Source organism: Chionomys nivalis, chromosome 24, assembly GCF_950005125.1.
Source record: "Chionomys nivalis chromosome 24, mChiNiv1.1, whole genome shotgun sequence".
NCBI lineage: Eukaryota > Metazoa > Chordata > Mammalia > Rodentia > Cricetidae > Chionomys > Chionomys nivalis.
In genome coordinates this window covers 8,446,639-8,471,165 of record NC_080109.1, presented here as the reverse complement: position 1 = coordinate 8,471,165, position 24,527 = coordinate 8,446,639, and the positions used below count along the sequence as shown (strand labels likewise).

At 38.1% G+C, this 24,527-nt stretch overlaps 1 protein-coding gene across 1 annotated transcript in view; it reads right to left on the bottom strand.

The window, feature by feature from the left end:
• Positions 1 to 24,527, bottom strand: part of Pdcd10 (programmed cell death 10) — a 36,207-nt gene that overhangs the window by 4,014 nt on the left and 7,666 nt on the right. The window contains exons 2-5 of the mRNA XM_057757063.1: positions 15,083 to 15,301; positions 12,660 to 12,713; positions 7,946 to 8,063; positions 6,486 to 6,612 (exon numbers count right to left, since the gene is read on the bottom strand). Of these exons, the coding sequence (XP_057613046.1) occupies positions 6,486 to 6,612; positions 7,946 to 8,063; positions 12,660 to 12,713; positions 15,083 to 15,178 (395 nt within the window). The 5' untranslated portion in view covers positions 15,179 to 15,301. The remainder of the gene's footprint in view (positions 1 to 6,485; positions 6,613 to 7,945; positions 8,064 to 12,659; positions 12,714 to 15,082; positions 15,302 to 24,527) is intronic.

Genomic DNA, 24,527 nt, shown 5'->3' with positions numbered 1-24,527 from the left:
ACTCTTCAATTCCATACTTAATTCTCTCAATTCGTGAAGGACTTAATAGTGCATTCTGAAGTAGTAATAACTTAAAACAAAACTAAACATTATGGTAAATATATGTCAGCTCCTATATTTGAGAGTATTACCTATTTGAATAGAATTATTTTGACACAAAAATGTCACCTGGATACTTGTTACCACCACTGCTGCTAGTTTAATAATAGCAGCCTATACCATGGAAGGGTCTCTCTATTTTCTAACAGCTTCGATATTTTGTCCTGCTGTGATGTAGTAAAATGATATCATATGATCTTCCTATGTTTTTGAGAAAAGCTAACTGCAACCAATCAAAAAATGTTAAATCTCTATATACGTAAGGTTCAATAAATTCATACTGGAGCTAACTAAAATAGAATATAATTAAGAAGGTAACAGCAATCATAGAGAAATATAAATGTATCATTATTTTTAGTATATTTTAATACTCTACAAAAAAATAACTATCAGACTTTTGTCATGGCTAATGAGGAAGGTGTGAATATAATGGAAATGGTTGGACAGGGCAGGTCAATGAGCAGCTCACAAACAGTCTGCTTAACTTACCTGGAAAGGCATGCAAGGCAGGAAGAGAAGAAAGGGCTTTGGTAGAGTTTACCCTAGATGTGCTTTAAGAACTGGGAATCTGAAAGGTGAGCATGACGAAAGGCTGAATCACAGTCTCTGGAGAATCCTTCCTCAGCATACCAAACTAAAGAGCTATTACAAATCCAAACATTCAGCACAAAGTTAGGGAAACAGGTGATGGATCAGAGAGCCTGGTTTTAGTTGCATTACAGGAAGTAGGAAGGAAAGTCTGCATCGTCCTTGTCCTTCAACATCAACAACCCCAGTACAAAGAGAGATACCTCTCAGTTGGAGGAGGAAGAGATCCACAGAGATGCAATAGTCCTAGCAAAGCCACAGCAAGACCTAGGGCTGGGAAAGCCCCAGAAGCTTGTGGACTTTTCTGCTAGAAGAGCATCAGGTCACAAGGCTAATGGCCTCAACTGCTCCTATATCAGCTCTGCCCTACTCATTGTCCAGGTTCAAGTCCATCATGAGGCAAAGCACCTAAGAGACACTGAAGGCCCTGTATGAGAAAAGGAACACAAATGACCTAGGAACAGCTCTGTGCATCTGCAAGTCATATTTAGGTTGCCTAAGGAGTACTGCCCTCATTCGGAGACAATACAGATCTCTGAAGCTAAGGCTCAGGTACAACTCAATTAGTATCATTAACCTTGGTATCAAGTGGTTGCCTCCTTCACCCATCTCTGAAACCCAAGTAGCAAAACTAGGAGGCCAGTGCTCACAATAGACTCTAGCGCTGTCCCAGCATGAAACTATTTGGCTTATAACACTGATGACTATACCACCAACAGTTCTCTATACCTGAGACTGTGTAGACTCATGCATAACAAAATGTGGCATCAGTACAGTGGCACAAGGGTCTTCTGCCAAGAATACCTCAACCCAAAGTACAGAGTGGTTACAGACCATACTTGCTAAGAAAGGTACACTGGGCAGTTTCCCAGGGTGCCCTGTCAGCAGAGCTTATTGAGCAGCTCTAAGTTTCATAGAGACAGACCCTACTCTACCAGACTTCTAATCTAGGAGCATCATTGATGCCTAGAACTTTCTTTACTAGTAAGTTTACCAAATAGCAAGAACCTTTGCAAGGATGGGCCCTGGTCCTAACTCCTCAGTATTCTGGACTTCTCTTGCCATGGGTTGGAGTATGACAGAGATCGGTGGCATGGTGGCCATAGCTTCAAGGCAGGACTCTAGGAGTGCTCTACCCAGTGACTCTGAAGCAAAATGCAACCATGCAATGTCAAACGTAGGCCAGGGAGTGTAGACAAGGCTTTCAACTGATCTGGAGCACAATGTGAAACTTGAACAGAAAGAATCGTAGCTCTCTAATTTCTGAACAATAAAACAATATATTTTCTGATAAAATTACTATCAAATTTTATTTAAAAAAAATTCTAAGGTTACCCAAACAACAGATAAGAACATAAAATACTGTAGCAAAATAAACAGATTAAGATATGGACAAGAAACTTAAATAGACATTTCTCAAAACACCAATGTCCAACAGGTAGATGAAAAGACAATACTACTCAGTAACAAAGAAACCCAAATCTATAACAAACAAAACCCAAACACTGCCTTACCCGAGGATGAGTGACAGTAATAAATCACAATGTTAACAAATGTTAGCAAGGTGTACAGAAAAGTCACAAATACTGAATGTGGGATTGTGTATTACCATGTGATTATGAACAACAGCATTAGGGTTTCTCAGAGAGTTAAATATGGGCACATGAGCAATGTCCCTGCTTGGGTACATATCTAAAACAGATCATCAAACAGATGTTTTATACTCTTACATTCACCATGGAGGTGTTCACAAAATAGTAAAAAATAGGAAACAAGCCTGATGTCGATCAACTGCTGGAGGAATGTATAAAGTAAACACGGTGCATACTATTCAATATGCAAACTATTCATATCCTATGGAATACTATTCAACGGTGAAAAACAGTGGAACCCTGTAACACGACAATATGAATAGAATCAGAAGAATCAGAGATTATTATTAGATAAAATATAACAGGCACAGAAGAATTATAAAATACTATATAATTTCTTCACTTGTAAGTAGAGTCAAAAAGGAGATCTGATAAATATTGAGAATAAAAGGCTGGGGACAGTAGAGGAAGGTGTACAGGCAAAGTCTGATCACTGGGTACTAAGTTACTGACAGTAGCAAATTATGGTGCTGCACAGTAAAATGACTTAGAAAATAATTACATACCATTTATTCTAAAACACCTATGATTTTTAAAGTTTACATAAGGCAAACATGCAGTGAACAGTATTTGGCACCTCACTGATAGATATAACCTTTGAATTCCTGTACATCAACTATAATACAATTAAGAAATTGTATTACACTGTAAAACAGTGGCTGGCGTGGGGGTAGGAAAAATACTCCCCAGCCGAGTGTGTTCATGAGGCACATTTTAAACCCACTGCATTAGGGAATAAGCAGCTAAGATCTGCTACCTTATTGGTATAGCACATTTTCATTACCTGTATTGATCAACACTATCTATCCCTAAGCCTGATCTACCAGGAGTTCAAAAGCAAACTACTGTTATTAAAAAACATCCTGAAATAACCTATGTCAACTACATTATTCATATATACACAGAAAAGCATTTTACTTATAGCACCAAGGTTTGTATTGGGGACACTGAATTCTATTAGTAATATTAGTAACCTAAGAGTTAGCAAACTACAAAAGAATGTACCATCACAAAAGAATACTCAGAGAACCAGATAAAGAATTGAGGTAAAATAATTCTCATACAATTTTGCAGAGTACACAGCCTATGGATCTGATATAACTGACAGGCATTATGGCACAAAGAGAAAGAAGTGAGCACCTGCAGTTATTAAGTAGGAAAATTTTGGTTAACACATTAATTGCAATGTAATGGTAGGCAATGGACATCAGATGAAATGTACACAGGACTTAGCAAAAACAACATACAGAATAAACTAACGAATGCATGGCTTTTTGATGCATACATCAGGATTCTCCATTAGCCATCATCAATTGGAATGTGTCAGATTTTTAATATAAATTAGTTCTATAAAGATCTATACAAGTTCAAATGGAGAAAAACAAAAGCATTCACTAACCAAACAAAAATTACAATGTTCTCAGATTGGATCATTTTTTTCCCTATCAACAAGATAGAGAAAAGAAAGAGCCCTTTTCTCCTTCCACAGGCTATAATGTGATGAGTATACTCCAGGTTTTCTTTCAGCTCCCAGAAGTACTACCTTCACTTCTGAGAGTCAGAAACCAAATAAGAAGCTAAGGAACTTGTAACACAGCTGTCTGTGTGCTACAATGGAGAGTCAAAACAAAGTCAGCAAATACATTTAAAAATGCTTACATACTTTCTAGTCATTAGAAATATTTTCACTGTATAAATACAAACCACAGCATCATTTATGTCTATAATATTTGGTGCCGTAAGTCATATGGGTTTAATGTTGCTAAAAATATGGGAAAGAAAGGTAATTACTTTAAATATGAATGTAAGGTATGTTAAAGAACAAAACTGAGCTGTAGTCATTTGTGCTATTCATGTATAATTGACTTCTCATTTCAGAAATAATGTGTGCACATTACTTCCAGAAACTTAACAAGGTAAATAAATCCTCAAATGTATAGAAAATGCAATGCCATTGTCATTATTCTTAATTTAATTGTGCTTAGCACATTCAAAAAGTAGAAGTGAAATACTGCCAACAGTCAAGCCTCTGTTAAAAACTATGGACACACTGTCAAGGGTGTGAGCTACAGCTGAGCTGTTCATAATACAGCTTGCAACTTATTTCCTGGAAGCCACAGTAGGTTTAGGAAAGATGCCTAACTGACTTCCTAGGGCAGTTATACTTTCTCAACCTTCCTCATGCTACAACCCTTTAAAACAGTTCTTCAGATTATGGTGACCCCTGATCATAAAATTATTTTGTTGTTACTTTTTAACTGTAATTTTGGAGCTATTATAAATGCTAACATAAATATCTGGTATATAAGACATCTGATATGTGGCACTCCACAAGAGGCTGCAACCCACAGGTTGAGAACCACTGCCCTAGGAGGAAGGAAACGAAGTAAGGGATGGGGTCTCTGGTTGTACCTTTCTGCCTTGGTTTTCATTATATAGTCCTCTCTCTAATCTACTGACATTCAATGGATAATATGTTTTATTATATTTTATTCAAATAACAGAAACTTGTCTTCACAGAATTAGATCAATGTTATAAATCTAAAATGCCCTATAACCTTAGAAATATAACTTCTTTTGTGTGTATCATTTTCCTCATCTCTTGGAGAAATAATTACTAATAAATTTACTAATAAACTAACGCAGGAAAGGGCTTGAAATAGTGTTTCCAACATAAGGGATTGCTGCTACTAAGTCCTTGCTGATTCTAAAATCCTCTATGTCAATGATCTGAAGCAAAATCTGCTAAAAGTATGACTTTGATTGTCAGTCTACATAGAGGCATAGTATAACTTTATCCACAAATATATAATTATCAAAAGCAACTAAAATCACATTATATAATTAGAAACTTAATAAATAAATCATCTAAGCAACAAAGCTTAAGATCAGCAACAATGGATCCATTCTTATGTCATGCATTTCATTCAAGCACATTAAGTTAAAAATATAGTTCCCTAACAATTGTAAAGACCTTTTTCCATACCCCTGGTACTCTGACTGCTGTAGAAGAAGAAAGTCATCATCATCGTCTGTTTGTCTATCTATTACAAATCACTTTTTATACTGGGACATATCACTTAAAACGTGTGCTCCAAACATCCGACACAGCATTTTGTAACATAAGTTATACAGAATATTAATGAAGGACAAACCTAGCATTTATTCCAAGAGAACTTTACAACTGTGTAACTTTATGCTTTCAAGGTAACATACAGTGTAGCCTAGGCTACAGAGACATGTGCTAATAAAGTATGCTTCCCAGAAATTTCTACCTATGGTTTCCCTAAAACACTGCACTAATTAGATACTAAAGGGCACGGTATGTTGGTTAGCTTAGTGTCAACTTGACACAATCTACTGTCATCTTGGAAGAATGAAACTGAACTGAGAAAAAAAGTCTCCATCAGAGTGGCCTGTGGTTGAGTCTGTAGGTATTTTCTTCGTTGATGACTGGAGTGGGAGAGCCCAGCCTACTGTGGGTAGTGCCACCCTGAACATGAGGTATATGACAAAGCTCGGCATGCCAGTCAGTAGCACTCCTCCATGGCCTCTGTTTCAGGCTCCTGCCTCGGCTTTCCTCAACAGACTGTGACCTCATAAGTAAAATACCCTTGGTCTTTATCATAGCAAACAAAACCCAAATAAGACAAAAGGGCAACAAGACTGAGACCTAGTTCTCTAGAACTGCTTCTGCTGTCTGCCTACCCGTCAGCTTCTTAGAATCTATTAATATACCTATAATTCAAGAGCAGGGATTTGGAGGTTCAGTCTGGTCAATATCAGAAAATGCTAGTGACATCTATATATTCACTTCCTCCAAAGACTTATGTCATTTCTGAAATGAAAATAATGTTGGCTTTTATTGCTACCAATTTAGTGTGTGCATGTTTTCATTTGAAATCCACAGGTTCCCATTATTTATGCACTTTAAATTATTATCAAATTTTGTTCACTATTTTGAAAATTTACTCACTATTGCAATTTAAAATTCTAAAAACACCAGAATATTCTGAAGCCATTATATTTAAAGTAAAAGGATCCAAAATAAGATTTATAATTCCAAAATATTTAATTACATTTCATATCAAAATAAAAAGACTTAACTCTTCCTTTTAAACAAATCAAAAGAAAAACCTCACTCACTTGATTGTCTGTAGAAACCTCACTCTGTCATTGATCTCGTCTGGGATCTTACTGAGAATCTGTTTAAGTGCCCGTGCCTTTTCATTTAGGTCCTGAAATTCTGGCTCTGGCCGTTCAATCATGTACTCTGAGAAAACAAAAGGACAATAAAAAATGTCATGTGACTCTCCAAAAAATTCAAGTCTAAGAGTAGATCAAAAGAAGGATACAGTGGGAGAAAAGCTATTTAGTTAGAAAAGGCAGAGGAAGTTCAACTTGGTCCACTTTAAGAAAACAACAAACACAAAAAACAAAACAAAACAAAAACACTAGGTTTTCTCTGAAGTAAAACAGGATTAAATATTTCTCGTCTCAGATATATGGGATTACCTAATAAAATCTTAGAAACACATTGATCCATCCAAGCTCATCAATACCCTTAAATAATGAAATCCATGAAGATTACAAAAGTCATTTATGTATCAGTAAGAAAGAAAGGTGAGTTTGGTATCTTACAATTCTAACATTGTGAAACACACTACAGTCTATTATAGTAAACTGTGTCTGGTAGTAAATATGTGACGACTGACTATACTAAAACTTCTACAGCACAGATGTAATATGGTTCATTATATTAAACCCCAACAGTGTGAAATCCACTAAAACCCTTATAGAGTTCAATATGTTATGGCTCATTATAGCAAAACCCTATAATGTGGAATATACTGTGGCTTATTATATTAAAACCACTAAGCAAGTTGTTGTAATTTTCAGTACACTCCTGAAATTTCATTGGAACCCAACATAAGGGCTGGGATCACAGAATGGCTTTTTGGAAAAGAGGTTCAATCAGACTTAGGAGAGGAACAAGCCTACTACCAGACTCACTGCCTAGCAGGAAGCTGAGCAACTTACACCTTCAACAACGGCTGGTCAAACTGGCGGCAAGCATTCGGTCTCAGGAAAAGAAATTCATGAAATAAGCTCAAATACTTTTCTTCTGTCCTCCATTAATAAATATAGGACACTACTATCTTTTTCTAAATATTGGAAAATGCTATTAACTTTAAGTGAAGCCTATTTCTAATTGTTTTTATTAAAACTCAAAGTAGCAAAAACAATGTTAAAAACATAATGCTGCCCCTCAACTCTGTGGTGGGAAAGAGACATTACCAGTAGTGACATCAAGTAAGACAGGCGGCGCATCCCTTTCAGACGCAGCACCAGACACCTCAGACCTTTAATGAAATGAAACTCTAATAATGGGTGGGGGACAAAGCACGCAGATCAACAAATATCTCCCTGAACTAAATCTGACAAATAACGGCAAGCTAAAGGCTTGCTCGTCTACTCTGCACAACGTCCACTAGCATTGCGAGAAGCATGAAGATGTGTGAGGAGAAGACTGCCTGGTTGAATGTAAGATCTGAAGGAAGGGCTTCTCAAGAACGAAGAGACTAAACAACTCTCCTTTCCCGTACCTTCTACATCATCAGCTGCCATACGAAGAAGGGACTCAGTGAAGTTTACTTCTACACTTTTTTTCTCTAATATTTTCATAATAATGTCTTGTGTGAGGCCTGGGTTTTCCTTTTCAGCCTGTAAGAGAAAATGTTTTCATGTGATCAGCATTTTAAAGCTAAACTTTAATCGTTCAGAATAATTCACTCATAAGGACAGAAAACTCTGTGGGCACCATGTTCAGCTTTGCTCGGCTTACGCATCAGAGCTCTTCATTCTAGGAAAAGCCACAGAGGTACTCAGGACTCCTTGCCTCTTCACCATGCCCTCTTTCAATCAATTTAACCATTAGAAACACACAAACACAAAACACTCTCTCTCTTCATATCTTAGTCTTGTCATGAATCTAACTACATTGAGGGTTCTCAGCATATGTAAATTTCATTTTAAGGATAAACAATAGTAACTCTTATCAAGTGTATTGTGACGATATACTATATTAGAATTAAATTCTAGAAAAAACAAAACTAGGGTAGCTTTTGTGGTTTTTAATAATATCTATTTATCCTCTTTTCCATACAATAATTTCCATTTCCTATTTTACTTTCATATCAAATTTTGTTGAATGGTTTTTAAAATACCACTCTGTGGAAGTTGATTTTTATTTATTATTATTGGTGTGTGTGTGTGTGTGTGTGTGTGCGCGCGTGTGCGTGTGTGTAATAGGATGTCTGTTGAGTTGTTGAGTCAGGGCAAAGGCACATGTGCATGTGCAGGTCAGAGGACAGCTCTGGGGTCTCAGTTTTCTCCTTCCACCTTTGTGTGCGTTCAGGGGATTGAATGCCACCCATCAGGCTTTCCTGACAACAGCATTTATGCATGGAACTATCTCACCAGCCCTCCATATAAAACCCTGAAAGTTATATAAAGAGCATGACAAATAAATGGGCATTCCTTCTTCATGACTTGAAATTCATAGGGCACTAAAATCTAGCCACACCAAGAGACTGAATGTAAAGGCAAATCTCACATTTCCATTTTCTCAATAATTTTGGCTTATTCTGTTACTAAAAATATTCCTAATCACATTAAAAGTTTGTCTCCTTCAGAAGGGCTGCCGATTAAATCCATATGATGATGGTTTTTCTCTTTTGCTTCAGTTAACATACAGAAACACCATTTCCACTTTTGATCCAGTGGCACTCTCCCTACTTCCTTAGTTGTCAAACACAATTAACTTCTCTGCCTTTGCTGTTTTATTCTAATATCACTGCAGCTAAAGTTTTCTTCTGTTTCCCACTTTCTTAAAACACTCCTGTTCTTAGGAGGTCTCAGGTAGGAAAACCACAGAGATTGGGACCTAAACTGGGAAAAGACACAAAATATACATAAGTATCTCAATGCTGGGATCACTGTACTTGATGTCAAATGCTATGCTTTTCACTTAGATAAACGATTAATGAGGCTTCTAAATTCTGTTTCTCTTTTGTTAATGTAACCTTTAAAAGAAAAATTATCAAATATAGTCAAATGCTCTGCTAGAGTATTAGTTTGCTGAATTGCCAAAAATTATACTTGGTGCTTATTTGGTAATAGTTGTTTAACTTCCTTGTCCAAGTAGCATTAAGTCTACCTACATAATAAGGAATTGTCTTGGGGCCGTGGGAGCATTCGCTATGTGCTTGCAGGCAATATCAGCAGAAAAGCATCTTGCTAATTAAGTTCAAGTGCTGAAGGAATTAAATGCTCTAACTCTACACACAAAGTTTTAAGTACTAGTTTGATTTGGAAAAGCAAAATGTCAGAACTGGAGAATGCAGAAATCTCACAGAAGCCCTAAACTTTCTTAGCTCACAAAGCTCTTAGCACCAAATGCTCTTTACTAAGTAGTTTATGTTGTACAAGTAACTTAGGTAAGTGGTATATTCTAACAACTTGGTAACCCCAAAACTTAAATTCTATGCCTACAACGAAACAGAGAATACGTTACCTCATTGCTAATAAAGGTTCTGTATTAATGGGGATGCTTGCATTTCCTGAGCAGTGCAGTTTCTTAAACACTGGGCTTACACTGGAACTACCATTCTCGTTTCTTCTTGAACAGACTTTCTGGTGGTACTTGCTTTTTATTAGTCCCACAAAGATATGGTATCATTTAAAGGCATGCAGATCCATTTAGCATGTTGAAATAACAAATTATTTCAAGTGAAGTTCATATAAACAGATGCTCAGCATCATGGAGTTCACCTTTCTAAATAAATTACTTCACACAATATCACTGAGTTTGCAGGGTGCCTGAACACAAGTTTAGGGAATTATATGTCTTAGTGTCTTTGGCTAAAGTCCTGGCCAAGCTACCTATTTCAAAAGCTCAAATTGCACAGGGACCTCTGGAACCTCTATTCTTAGATCACAGACGCTATCTGCACTTGATAGATTCCAACCTTGAAACTGATGGATATTCAACCTTTGTAAACACTCGAATATGAGAGAAAAACATCCCACTCCATGAAAGCATAGTTTTGTGGCCAGTGATTACCAACGTAGGAGAAAGCACAACATGTTAGCAACTGTCAAGAGGGGCATGGTAACCGGCAATCAAGCAGAATTTATAACTTAAAAGAAAATAGCTGGTGATATATTTTTTATTTGAGGAAAATTATTAATCCTCTTTTTCTCCAAATAAAAAGGATACAATGTGATTTAAAAAACAGTGAATAAGCCACGAACTGAAAGTACGAATATAAAAATCAGATAGACAGTATTTCTTTGCCATGCTCAAAACAAAAGATTTTTTTAAAATTCATTTTTATTAATTATGTGTCTGCAGGTGGGTGTGTGCAAGAGTGAAGGTGCCTAAGTAGCTAGAGGTACAGACAGAATCTCCTTGGCTGGATTATAGGTTGTAAACCTGATTGGGATGCTGGGAACTGAATTCAGGAAGCAGCAAGTTTTTTACCTTTGAGCCATCTATCTCCCTAGTTTCTCAAAAGAGAAACTCAAAAACACAAAATCACATTTCTACATAGCATTGTTAAAAATTTATTTCATTTGAAATCTAGCTAGCTGTGATATTTAACAATAAATCACTGTTTAACTATGTGACCCATGTTGCTCTCAGATGATTTTCACTATTTTTGAAATTAAGAATCATCATTGTGGACCTGAACTAGAATAGTATATGCCTATAGTTCCCAGTACTTGGAAGGTTGAGACCAAACGGTCTTTTGAGGGAAGAAGTCCAAGGTCAGACCTAGCAAACCTTAAGACTTTATCTCAGTAATAAATAAGCAGAGCAAAAACATCAGAACTGTGGATAACAAATGTACCCACGGACAAACCTAGATACACAGATCTATCACAGCCACACAACTGTATTTCTGTCATGAGAGAATTCCTCAAGGAAACATTGCTTTACTATTTTTGAGCTTCACTAAAGATAACAGCTACTAAAAATTTAAGTACATTCTTATTTTTAACATTAAATGGACTCTGGAATGACAGCTGGGGAGTCTGCATGGGACCAACTAGACCCTTTGAATGTGCACCACAGTTGCATGGTATAATCTTTTTAAGGGCCCCTGGACCAGGATTTATCCCTGGTTCATGAACTGGCTTTCTGGAGCCCATTTCGTATGGTGGGATGCCATGCTCAGCCTTGATGCAGGGGGGGAGGGAGCTTGGTCCCGCCTCTGTTGTAGTAAAAGGAGCAGCGGGCTGTGTCCTGTCGCCTGGCTAGCTTTACCCAAAATAATTACACGGAAACTGTATTCATTTAAACAATGCCTGGCCCATTAGTTCTAGCCTCTTATTGGCTAATTCTCACCTCAACCTGATATAACAGGCTTTGTTGACTCCGAAAGGGAGGCCTTACCCCCTCTGAAGAGTAGATGGGGGTGGGAGGCAAGAGGGAGTAGTGAACTGGGGGGGGGGAGGGGTCACTGTGGCTGGTATGTAAAATGAACAAAGAAAACTTAAAAAATTAAATATTTTGACTTAAAATGAGTTATTTTAGTTAATGATGGGAATTAACAAGTAAAATGAATCTGAGTGCACCCAAATTGTGCGTTGAGAAAACAGTTAATATTTGAAAATAATATGCTTAATATGTACATTTAATCTGTGAAGTACAGCTACACAAGAGAAATACACCATGAACACAGCTTTAAGTTTTCTAGTGCTTTTAGACAGTGAAGCTGCTTTAGTAGTGTATCTAAAACGAATTCTTATTACTAAGGTAGCTAATGCTCATTTTAATACAAAATCAAGAAGCATGTGTATTTTACACGCAAGACACATCAATTTGAAGAAATCATACTTCTAAGACTTCAATATCTTGCCAGCAACAATCAAATCAACAGCTCAGATCTAGGATAATGAAGAATCTCACTTGGAATGCTTTAACTGTACTCTCAAAGTAACTTTAATCTGCCACATATAAGGTAGATTTTTATAGCCCATAATTAAACAATATGAAGTACAACTAATTTTCATTTTTATAAACAAGTTTTTAAGACTAGAAAGAACATAAATATACTTCTAAAAGTGATGATCTGAAGCATCATTTGGTGTGGTTTGCTTTCTAAGTGTTTAAAGCTTTATAGAAAGACCAAAGCATAAGAAATATCTAAGTAATCTAAAATATTTTTCACTCAAAGAAAACTAGCAACAATCTCATAATATTCAGACATACATATAACAGTTTAATAATCCTAAAAAGTTATTGTATCTCACCTTAATGAAAGCGGCTCTCAGGGTCTGAGCTGCAGACAAATTTACTCGTTCTAGCTACAATGAAAAGTTTAAAATTAAGATTAGTATAAATGTTCTTGGGGAAAAAACATTTCTGATGTTTCGTTCTCTAGTAATGAAAATCTATCACACAATAAGCAAAAATGTTTTAATAATATAAGTCATAATTCTTTATAAATTTAAAATTTGTACTCAAACCTCTAAAAGAATTTTCAAAAAATAAGATGCATTCTACCTTAAAGATAGATTTATAGTACAGATTACATGATATACACATAAGATACAGAATTCTAAGTCCTAAAACAAACAATACACACATCAATTTGATCCCTGAAAATAATGAGAATTAAGAATAAATTCACTGCTCTGATTCCCTAGCTATAGTTCTGCGTATGCATACAAGTAATGAACAAGAAGACATGTATTTGTATTCTATTTCATACTTCCTTCCTTTTTAATTACTGTAACTCATCAGCCAAGGAGTAACATAGCCTATTTTTTGCCAATCAGCAAATAGTTCTGACATAATAATTATTATTATTAATACTCAAACTGAAACCTAGACCCTTTGAATTTCAGAGCTGTTTCCATGTGTCCTCTACCATTCCAGCATTAAGTACTTTTCTGAACTAGTCAATCAAGTTTAACGGTAGGTGCTGGAGAGAAGGTTGAGTAGTTAAGGGCACCCACTTGATGGCTCGTACCTATCTGTACCTCTAGCTCCAGGGGGTTTAAGAATTCCTTCTAGCCTTTACAGGAACTGCACACATACATATACATGGAGAAGTCAAAACACTCGTGCGTATAAAAACAATTTTTTAAAAGGTTAAATGTAATGACTAATTTTACATCAAATGTGGGGCCAATAGGTCAATTTATTTTAATAGTAAATAACACGTAAGAAATGTATCAGTACAAGTTATGCAGCACAGGACAAAGACAAAGTAACAACCTGTCAAAAATAATGTACCATAAATGTGCATAAACAGTACACCACTTAGCTTAGTATTTAATCCGGCTTCTACGGAGGCCTGTGAAGTGCACTAACTAGGTAAGGGGGAGGTAAGGAAGCCCAGAACACAAGTGTGGGAAAGAACTGACTAGAAACAGCTTTAACACTGGCGAAAGTCTATCTCTAACAATGAAAACCGTTTCTTTTTCTTTTTTTTTTTTTTTTTTTGGTTTTTCGAGACAGGGTTTCTCTGTAGCTTTGGTGCCCGTCCCGGAACTAGCTCTTGTAGACCAGGCTGGCCTCGAACTCCCAAAGATCTGCCTGCCTCTGCCTCCCGAGTGCTGGGATTAAAGGTGTGCGCCACCACCGCCCGGCTGAAAACAGTTTCGACTTCCCAATAGTTCATGTAATTATAGCGAATGCTGTTTAAAGTAATAGCACAGCTCATCAGATTTCAGACTATTAAACAAACAAACAAAAAGGGCCAGGCAGACCGGATGAATGTTTCCACACTGACAGCTCATGTTCTCCTTTGGGTTTACAGTGCTTTCTTTTGACCAGTCAAAGAGAGGTCTGAGCCAGATCTGTGCCTTCAAGCAGTAGCATTATTAAATATCTCAGTCTGATCCTCACTGGAATGCAAGTAAAAGACCAGAACAGCAAGTGCAGATCTGGTAACATGTATTCAAGACAGGGATTTCTAGACTAAATTTGCACATTTGCATCTTACAAAGAAAACAGTCATAGGAAGGTCAGACATATCTCAGATTGAAGTCTGTAAACTGTGAAGTACTTGAGCAAAGTTCTGTTGGGAGTCATTTGGGGGTATACTGTACACCCATATATCTGCAATGAATTTAATACGTTTCTTACTCATCTGGCTTCCAATGCCCAAGAGTTGTCTGGTATACAAGCCCAGACCTGTTTGCAGAGCAGCTCCATCTCAATTTTCCTCAAATTTATACAGGCTTGTATTGCACTTAGGCACAAGAGGGTTACCCACATCACAAGAAGCACTTCTTTTATAGCTCTCAGTTGTGATCAGGATTTAACAAAACCATGTTCACCACCCCAGCCTCTCCTGACAGTACTGAGAACATTCTAACAGCAGCAGCCATTCTATCAGGCATCAACTAAGTGCTTGTGGAGTCAGTCTGTCTCTACAGAAAAATCTCTAATCTTCACAATAGTCTGTTGCTGTCATAATCTTACAGATACAAACTTTGGTTGATACAAATTTCCAACTTTGTACTCAGACAAGGTCCATGCTATACCTATTTCCCACACTAAGAATACCAAACTATTTGCTTTTGTTCCTACAGTTGTATGTATGGACCAGACCCAACGCCAACACATGGGAGTTCAGTTCATACAAATGCCTGAAATGTGGAAGAACAGATGAGTAAATGAAGCAGATACGAAGGAATTGCAGAAATCTTTAATGTGCACTCACCTCATTAAACACAGGATACATGACTGCATAGAGAGGCATAGAAACCATGGAAGTGGTCTCAGCTTCATTCTTCATCTCTTCCATTGTCATCCTCATTCAAAAACCAACTACCGTAGAAAAAGCAATGCTAAAATGCAGAGGAATCTTCATTCACTGCAGAATTTCTTCCCTTTTCTATGTATGTACGATAAAGAATGGTACACAAAGAAGAACAGCAATCTAAAAGAGAAAGAAGAAAAAATAATTTATATTAAAGGAAAACAACAAAATTCTAGAAACACCCATTTTAAAATTAGAGTTGCTGGCTATCACACCCAGAAACTGATTTGTTAATACATTTTCCATGTGAAAGCCAACCCAGTCAGCAAGATATTCTGCTCTTCTTTATAAACCCAAGATTTAAGAGACCTTTTGGAGCCGGGTGGTGGTGGCGCACGCCTTTAATTCCAGCACTCAGGAGGCAGAGGCAGGCGGATCTCTGTGAGTTCGAGGCCAGCCTGGTCTACAAGAGCTAGTTCCAGAACAGGAACCAAAAGAGCTACGGAGAAACCCTGTCTCGAAAATCAAAAAAAAAAAAAAAAAAGAGAGAGAGAGAGAGAGAGAGACCTCTTGGAATGAAAGTAAAGAGCACCCTTTCTATCCCTACTATGCAAGGAGCCTAGACATTGCTCATTCACTGAACAAATGACTGTTTTGTACCTAGAGATACAAGATACAATGCTTATCATTAAACAGGTCTATACAATATTCTTCTGAAGAACTAATTTTCTTCTGAAGAACTCAATTGTCTGACAAATAAAGGGCTAGAGTAGTGCTTCAAAGGCTCCAATACCCTGTCAAATTTAAGTGGTTGGTGCTCTACTGTACTCTGCAGTGAAAGGGGTTGAACATCTGCTAACAGCTGAGTCCTTGTTTTTGGCAATTTTTAAAAATGCAAAAAACAAACAAACAAACAAACAAAAAAAACCCTTTCTTTTACTGAGCTAAATTTTGCTCCCCAACTTTACAGAACACCACCAAAGCCAGTTCCTAAACTTTACAGAGGAAGAGAAAATCACTAACGTAACATATTAAGGTAGATTTATGAGCATTGCTTTGGCTCTAAAAAACGTGAAGGAAAGAACCGAAGAGCAGAATTATAGGCAGGGAAAACTTACCATATTTAATATGTCAATGCAAGAGAAAAAATAGGCCCAGAGCTAAGCAAGCAAAAGTAGATAAATACCAATGACAGGCCTCCTGTTCCTACGTAACTACCTAATAAGCTTCTAGGTGATCTGCCCTTGTGGCTGTATATACACCTAATCCCAGCACTTTGGAGAGAAAGGAGGGTTTCTGAGTTAGAGGTTCATTTGAGTTTCAAAGCTAGTTTCTCTCAATAAAACAAAATAATCACACAAAACAAACTTAAAACTAAGGGGGGGGTGATAAGCAATAATAGTGAAAATAAATACTACAGAATTAAAAAAAAAATAGGATAAATAGTAAGAATCCATGGTCCCAATGATAAAAAAAGAGAAACAACAAAATAGGACCAGAGATAGGCCTTGAAGAGGAATCGAATTTGATAATAGGAGGATCACTTTTTAAATATTTTACCTACTGGCACAGTAGGTAATACACATTAGCTGATAAAAAAATCTATTGCATATCCCCCTTTAAATGTGAACAAACACTTATAAACAGTATTTGGGAATTTGGGCATTGGTATGGGTCTTGGTCTATTGATAGAAATTTAATGTCAACCTTATTATATATTTTTCTGCTCTTGATTAAGGTATTGTGTTTGTGCAGTTCATTTAAAAGTGTAATATATAATTAAGAAATACAGGTTAATAGACAATCATCTATAATAGTCAAGTTAGTTAGGTTTTCTAGATATATAGAGATATATTTCAGTTAGGTATTCTTCAAACTTTTCAGAGACCTTCAAAATATGGCATTTAACATGTTTTAAGAACTTAGGACTTTTCATGGCAATGAGACACATCTGCTCCTCACAGTACCAATCTATTTCAAGTGGATGATGGGCACTGAAGAGGCTCTTATGGAGTTTGTTGGACATTTGGGCAAAGAGACTGCTCTTGCCTGGACTGCTTGATATTATGCTGAGTGAGCTGGACATGCAGAACCCACAGAGAGATAACTGCCTAAAGAAGGTGAGACAGTCCTTTGGGGTTCCTGCTTCATGAAAGAGTCTGCTAGACATTCTGCAGGACTCACAAGAAATTGATTGACAAATTGCCAATATAGGCGGAATTGTCTTGAAATTTCCTGCTTCACGGAAACATCTGTCAGATACTATAGGACGAAGAAGGGTGCCTGCAACATTACAGAAAAACGTTGGACAACTGTCTAGGTAGTAAGATGTCTCTGTCAATTATAGAGTTTTGGAAGTTGCTAACAACACATTTCCTGTTTACTTAGGTAATATTCTATCCTTCTGGAGTCTTTGACAGAGTTGAAGAATAGATAGCTATAGTTTTCCTTGGTTATGATAAAAGATAAAGTAGATATAAATATTGTAACTATAATTCTTGCTTGATATCGGTTTTGTTATATGCAATTTTACTGTGTTAAAATTAAAATCTTCCTGGCCGGGCGGTGGTGGCGCACACCTTTAATCCCAGCACTTGGGAGGCAGAGGCAGGCGGATCTCTGTGAGTTCGAGACCAGCCTGGTCTACAAGAGCTAGTTCCAGGACAGGCCCCAAAACCACAGAGAAACCCTGTCTCAAAAAACCAAAAAAAAAAAAAAAAAAAAAAATTAAAATCTTCCTATAGCAGGAGGGAACCCTGACAGTAAGCCACACCCATGTGGCTATACACAGATTAATAGAAATGGGTTAAATTAAGATGTAAGAGCTAGCCAATAAGGAACAAGAGCTAATAGGTCAAGCAGTGATTTAATTAAAAAAAAAACAAAAACAATAACAACAAAAAAGAAAACCCCAGGACTTTGGGAGCTCAGTCCAGTGCTCCAATGCTGGTCTCTGCCTCTGTTTCTATCAGTTGCTAGATGAAGGTTCTATGGTAATATTTAAAATATTCATCTGTCTGACTACAGGCAGGGCAAGTCAAGATCAGGCACCCTCTCCTCTATTGCTTTGGGTCTTAGCTGGGGTCATCCTTGCGGATCCCTGGGAATTTCTCTAGAGCAAGGTTTCTTGCTAACCCTATAATGGTTCCCTCAATCAAGACATCTCTTTCTTTGTTCTCATCTCTGACCATCTTCCTTTCTTCCTTCTCGACTATCCCATTCCCTCAAGTTCTCCTCATCCCTCCCCACTCTTCTCTTCCCCCTCCACTCTCCCTACTCCTCCCACCTCATACTCTCAATTTATCAGGTGATCTTGTCTGTTTCCACTTTTCAAGTGGATCTATATATGTTTTTCTTAGGGTTCCAAAAGACCAGATGAAGAATGAGAGGAATGAGAATATGAGCAAAGTGGTCAAGATCAAGATGGGGACACCCACTGAAACAGTCTACGTGCGCTAATGGAGCTCACCAACTCCAGCCAGACTGGGAAGGAACAAGCATAGGACCAAACTAGTTCTTCTGAACGTGGTTGACAGTTGCATGGCTGGGGCAGACTGAGGGGCCACTGGCAGTGGCACCAGGATTTATCTCTACTGTATGTATTAGCTTTTGGGGAACCTATTCTCTTTGGGTGATACTTTGCTCAGCCTAGATATAGTAGGGAGGGCCTTGAACCTTCCCCAAAGCAATGTGGCTTATCCTCTCTGAGGATTGGATGGGGTGGGGTGGGAGGGTATATGGGGGTGGGAGGAGGGGAGGGAATGAGAACTTGTATTGGTATGTATAATGAAAAAAGGTAGTTTTATTTTTATAAAAAAAATTAAAAAAAAATCTTTAGGGGCTGGAGAGATGGCTCAGCAGTTAAGAGCATTGCCTGCTCTTCCAAAGGTCCTGAGTTCAATTCCCAGCAACCACATGGTGGCTCACAACCATCTGTAATGAGGTCTGGTGCCCTCTTCTAGCCTGCAGGCATACACATAGAAAGAATATTGTATACATAATAAATAAATAAATATTTAAAAAAAATCTTTACTCTTATGCGGGTATGTCATTGGAGGAAAACAGAAAATGACCAAGGGTAAGTAGCAAAGGCAACACTGGCCTGTATGCTTATTGAAAGGGGAAAGCAGGTGACAAGATCAGACAATGAGCGTTTCATGAAGAAGGTGGCCAGACATTTTTAAAGTCACGGAGTGTAGACAATGACTTTGAAATTAAAAGCACTCTGCAAAGAACAGCAGGGTCACTATCTTGAAAGCTTAGAGTGAGGTGATCAAAAGAAAGGCTGTTTTCAAGTATTTCAGTGAGAATGAGATGACAAAGGGCAGAGCAGGATCAATTGGATCATTCTGACCTTACTCTTAAGAATACATGTGACTATCACCTAAGACAGAGTGCTGACAGGTTCAGTGACCAGGGTGATGGCTAGAAGCCTTGCGCGCACCCGCTGACATCTTTATGTACATTAAGCCTTGCGCGCACCCGCTGACATCTCTATGTACATTAAGCCTTGCGCGCACCCGCTGACATCTCTATGTACATTAAGCCTTGCGCGCACCCGCTGACATCTCTATGTACATTAAGCCTTGCGCGCACCCGCTGACATCTCTATGTACATTAAGCCTTGCGCGCACCCGCTGACATCTCTATGTACATTGAGCCTTGCGCGCACCCGCTGACATCTCTATGTACATTGAGCCTTACGCGTACCCGCTGACATCTCTATGTACATTGAGCCTTGCGCGCACCCGCTTGACATCTCTATGTACACTGAGCCTTGCGCGCACCCGCTGACATCTCTATGTACACTGAGCCTTGCGCGCACCCGCTGACATCTCTATGTACACTGAGCCTTGCGCGCACCCGCTGACATCTCTATGTACACTGAGCCTTGCGCGCACCCGCTGACATCTCTATGTACACTGAGCCTTGCGCGCACCCGCTGACATCTCTATGTACATTGAGCCTTGCGCGCACCCGCTGACATCTCTATGTACATTGAGCCTAGTCAAACCGTCGGCATGTCCTAGTGCTGGGACTCTTCTTGATCTTGTGTTTAGCAGTTTCTCCTCCAAAACTACCAACCTTTCAATATTGTTACTACGGAAATGCTCCTCCAAACCCTTCACAACACAACTGATTTTAGAATATACATTACAAACTGGACCCACTTATGGTTCCAAGCATGAGATACACATCAACGGTTTCAATAAGGCTTTTAAAATACAGAATTATTCTGCCATGTGCTTCTTTATTCCTTCCACACGTGTCTTCATTTGAAATGGTTTCATGGACAACCTATAAATATGGCAAGTCAACAAAAAGTTTGCTATAAAACAGTAAGTGCCCACTGAGCTGAGGTCCGAGGACCTTGTTTTGACAAGCTTCCTTCCCTGGACAGTTGTGAGCTTCATTCATGCCATTGGAGATGAGCAACACACTACAAGGTACTCGGTTCTGGGTGAGAAATGGTCCTTCATGAACAGATAACTGAAGGTCCCAGATTCTAAATTCCAAATCTGGAAGTGATCTCATCCACCTTCAACCTGCACTAAAAAATAAAAAGTCCCCAAATGCTAAGTAATGTGTCAGTTAGCTTTATTGTAATTGTAACAATTTGCCTGTATAAACAATCAAAGAGGAATGATTTATTTGGCTCAGTTTTGGAGGCTTCAGTTCACCCTGAAGGCGCCACAGGGCAGTAATGTGGCTGGAAGACAGGAAGCAGTGAGAGGTGGTCTCCTTTCCCCACTCTAGTTGACCTGGACCCCTAGTTTATGGGACCATGCACTCCACATAAGCAGATTTGGAGAGATTTTCCCCTTAAAGCACTCTGGAAATGATCACAAACACAGCCAATGTGCTTCACTAAGGTTTTAGGTGTTCCTTAATCCATTCAAGCTGACAACACAGACTAGCACATGGCATACTGATTTAGATGATCACAAGTACTTCCTAATAACACAAATCATAAAACCTTAGTTTTGTTAGTCAAGTACTTGCCATTGCCACCACGTGCCTGAGTTCAATCCCCATCACCCATATAAAAAGGCAGCAAAAGTATATGTACTTGAAATTCCAGAGTAGGGAAAATGCAGACAGTCAGATCCTGGTGTTCACTGGCCAGCCTATCCTATCCTAGCCCAATGCCTATCCCTATCCTAGCCCAATAGTAAGCAAGTCCTGCCCTAGTGAGAGACAGTCTCAAAAAGCAAGGAGGATGCTCCTTAAGCTGACCTCATGCCTCTACACCCAAATGCAGCACACACACACACACACACACACACACGCGCGCGCGCGCGCACACACGAGGGGGGGGCGGGGTGTGTGTGCTGATACAGGTGACTCTCAGAAATGGCTTTACATTTCTCTTTTTATTATGCTGCTTCAGAGGAACCGTTTAGTTGAGAGTGAGCTTTGTAGTTAGAATTAGTGAACAGAATAAATAAATAAAAACAACACCAAGGGCTGTAAATATTAAGAACTCTGGCAAATGATACTCAGTTTTGTTTTTTTTGTTTTTTTTTTTGTTTTTTTGATTTTTGAGACAGGGTTTCTCTGTATCTTTTGGTTCCTGTCCTGGAACTAGCTCTTGTAGACCAGGCTGGCCTCAAACTCACAGAGATCCCCTGCCTCTGCCTCTCGAGTGATGGGATTAAAGGCATGCACCACCACCGCCCGGCTGATACTCAATTTTTAATTTAGAAATAATGCTCTGATGCAGGATTCCATTACAAATGGAACCTTCTTGTGCATGTTCCTCTTATTTCCCTGAGTATTCAAAGTCGTACCATTAATTTCTAACATAAAAAAAAAAAGCTTGAAATATATTCCCGAGTTTAAAAGAATTACCACTTGTTTAGAATGAATAGGCATAAAATATATTGCTGGTCACTTCCACTTCCAAACTTAGTCTTCAGGGTTCCTACCCTGCCTGACCAACTCCAGTCTGCTCATATAAAGAGCTACAGTATCTCAGAGTTTCTTGAAACAGACTCACTTTACTCCATCTGGGACGTGAGAGATAATTCTAAAACTGCTACCAGTTACAACAGACAAAGGGAATGAACAAGCACAAGTTCTTGGAACTGGACTGATTAAGGTTTTCGGTAAAAAGGGTTTTCTAAATAACCTACACTTTCACTATTTAGCAACAAAACAAAAAGTGCACCTTCCTCTAGCATGGTGCAGAATCCATGAGCTATGTTCCAATTCCTGTGTATTTCTTTTCCCCATAAGGACTTATGAGATAGAACAGAGCAATGTTTGAATGAACAATCTAAGGATATAAGTAGATAATCTCTAAGTTCAGTCTTGCTAGTAACTTTTCAAGTACCAAGCTTAGAAAAGTAAGAACAGACACAAAAACCTGCGCTTTGGAATTTGACATCTGTCCTGCTGGGCTTCCCAAGTGACTAAGGCTGACCACTGCTTTCAGCCCCCCAATTTCCCCCTTCTGGAATGGATATGGGTAGCTTCTGCCTGTTCCACCAGAGTATTTACATGTATATATGGCTCTCCTTTTTATTTTTACAGGGTCTGGCAGCTGAGTTAAACTGAGTCACTCAGGTGACTCTGGACTTGAACTGTAGAGAAATTTGATTTGAACAGTTGATTTTGGGACTCTAAGAGACTGACTAAATATATTTTATATCACAACGTTGACAAAAAGCTTGACAGGACAGAAGCTGAATGCTGTCATTTGGAACTTCGATGTCTCTCAGACCCTCATGTGATGAAGGCTTGACTTTCCGAGGAGGTGATATTAGGAGTTGGTAGAAACTTTAAGAAGTGGAACTGGTTCGTAGAACTTAGGTCAAAGGTGTCATGACCCTTAATGTTTTAAAATAGACTTCTTTCTTGTTCTTTGTTCCATCTTGTGTCATCGTAATCCTACCTTGATGGGATATGTCTCCAAAGCATTGTGACCATGAACTGCAGCTTATCTCAGACATTTTATTAGAGAAAGAAAGTGTTTAACAGATTTCAAAATTAATATTGTCTACAAGACAACAGGGCCAGAAATGCTGCCGATAGATCTGAGAACATCAAGAACATAGTTGTCTCAAGTGTAAATGCTAATAGCAACTAACTTCCAGGTTTGATGTGAAGATAGCGTATTATTACAGATAGAAAAATATATGAGGCATAGCAATTAACATTAGCAATTATGTTCAAGTGGAGAAATGCACATGCAATTTAGAATGAAGTTAGGTATCCTCCATCGCCAACTCTCCAGGGTATCAAGAACCCTGACTACAAAAAAAGCTGGTAAACATAATGATTTTAAACCTCTTTAAGACAGCAGAGTACCTGTTTTCAAATAAAAATCTCCCCTCTCTCTGTATATGTGTATGAAACAAAACGTTAAACTATTCTTTCATTTAATAAAGCATTAAAAGCATTTAAAACTTGCTAGCCCTTCCCTCTCACAGAAGCCATGACACATCTATCTCTCCTCAAAATGCAAGTCACTACTCTACAGAACTAGCATAGATAACACTAAGGCAATTGTTATAAACAAAGCATAAGCGAGTGGCCCTAATAGTAAGGGTAAGAGAGCACAGGCTAGCTAGAATAAACTTTTCTATAGCTCAGTACCAGATCCCAATCTCTAGCCAGTAACTTCCTTTGCTATAGATGGTGATACATTTAAGAACTGCTAAAGTTCTAAAACTTTAAAGATAACCATTATAGGTATCAAGACCAGTCTTCATCTTTCACAATTCAGAACCAGAATGATTGAAAGTGTTAGCCAAACACATGCATATGCTTCCAAGGCCTGCTGTATGTGGTGTTTACAAGCAGTACTAGGTTACCCTGCCTCACTCTGTGTGTTATCTACTTATGGCTCAATCTGCACAGAACAGAGCCGTGAACGCCTGGATTTTTACTTTGGTAACTCTGATTCACCATAAAGTCAATTATTATACTATGTCTATACATAGCATAATATGTTTAGAACACTATGTACTAATATACAAATATATAGTACACTTACATATTTTGGGGAATTACTGAACATTATAAAAATCTATTGAAGTGGAAGAAGTACTTTTCTACAAGATATAGCAGGAGATAAATGTTTAAATTTGGAAGAAAGTTTAAATTTTTGCTCATACTGTTTGTTCTGCTTATTTCTTTTATACTGCTTAATTCTTTACTTTCTGTTTATACTGTCTAATTCTTTAGTCACTTTCTAAACTCATTGAGAAATTAATGCACACATTGACTGGAGTTTTCACCTTACATGGTTGCTTAGAGTACTAAGTATATTTAAAAAACCTAATGAAGTGGCTGACATCCAATAAACGTCTAACTCACATGGTTAGAGATATTTCATCAATGCTCTATGAGTTGATGGCTTCAGGCTGAAAGGAGGTTGAGACAAACCAGATGAGAGTAT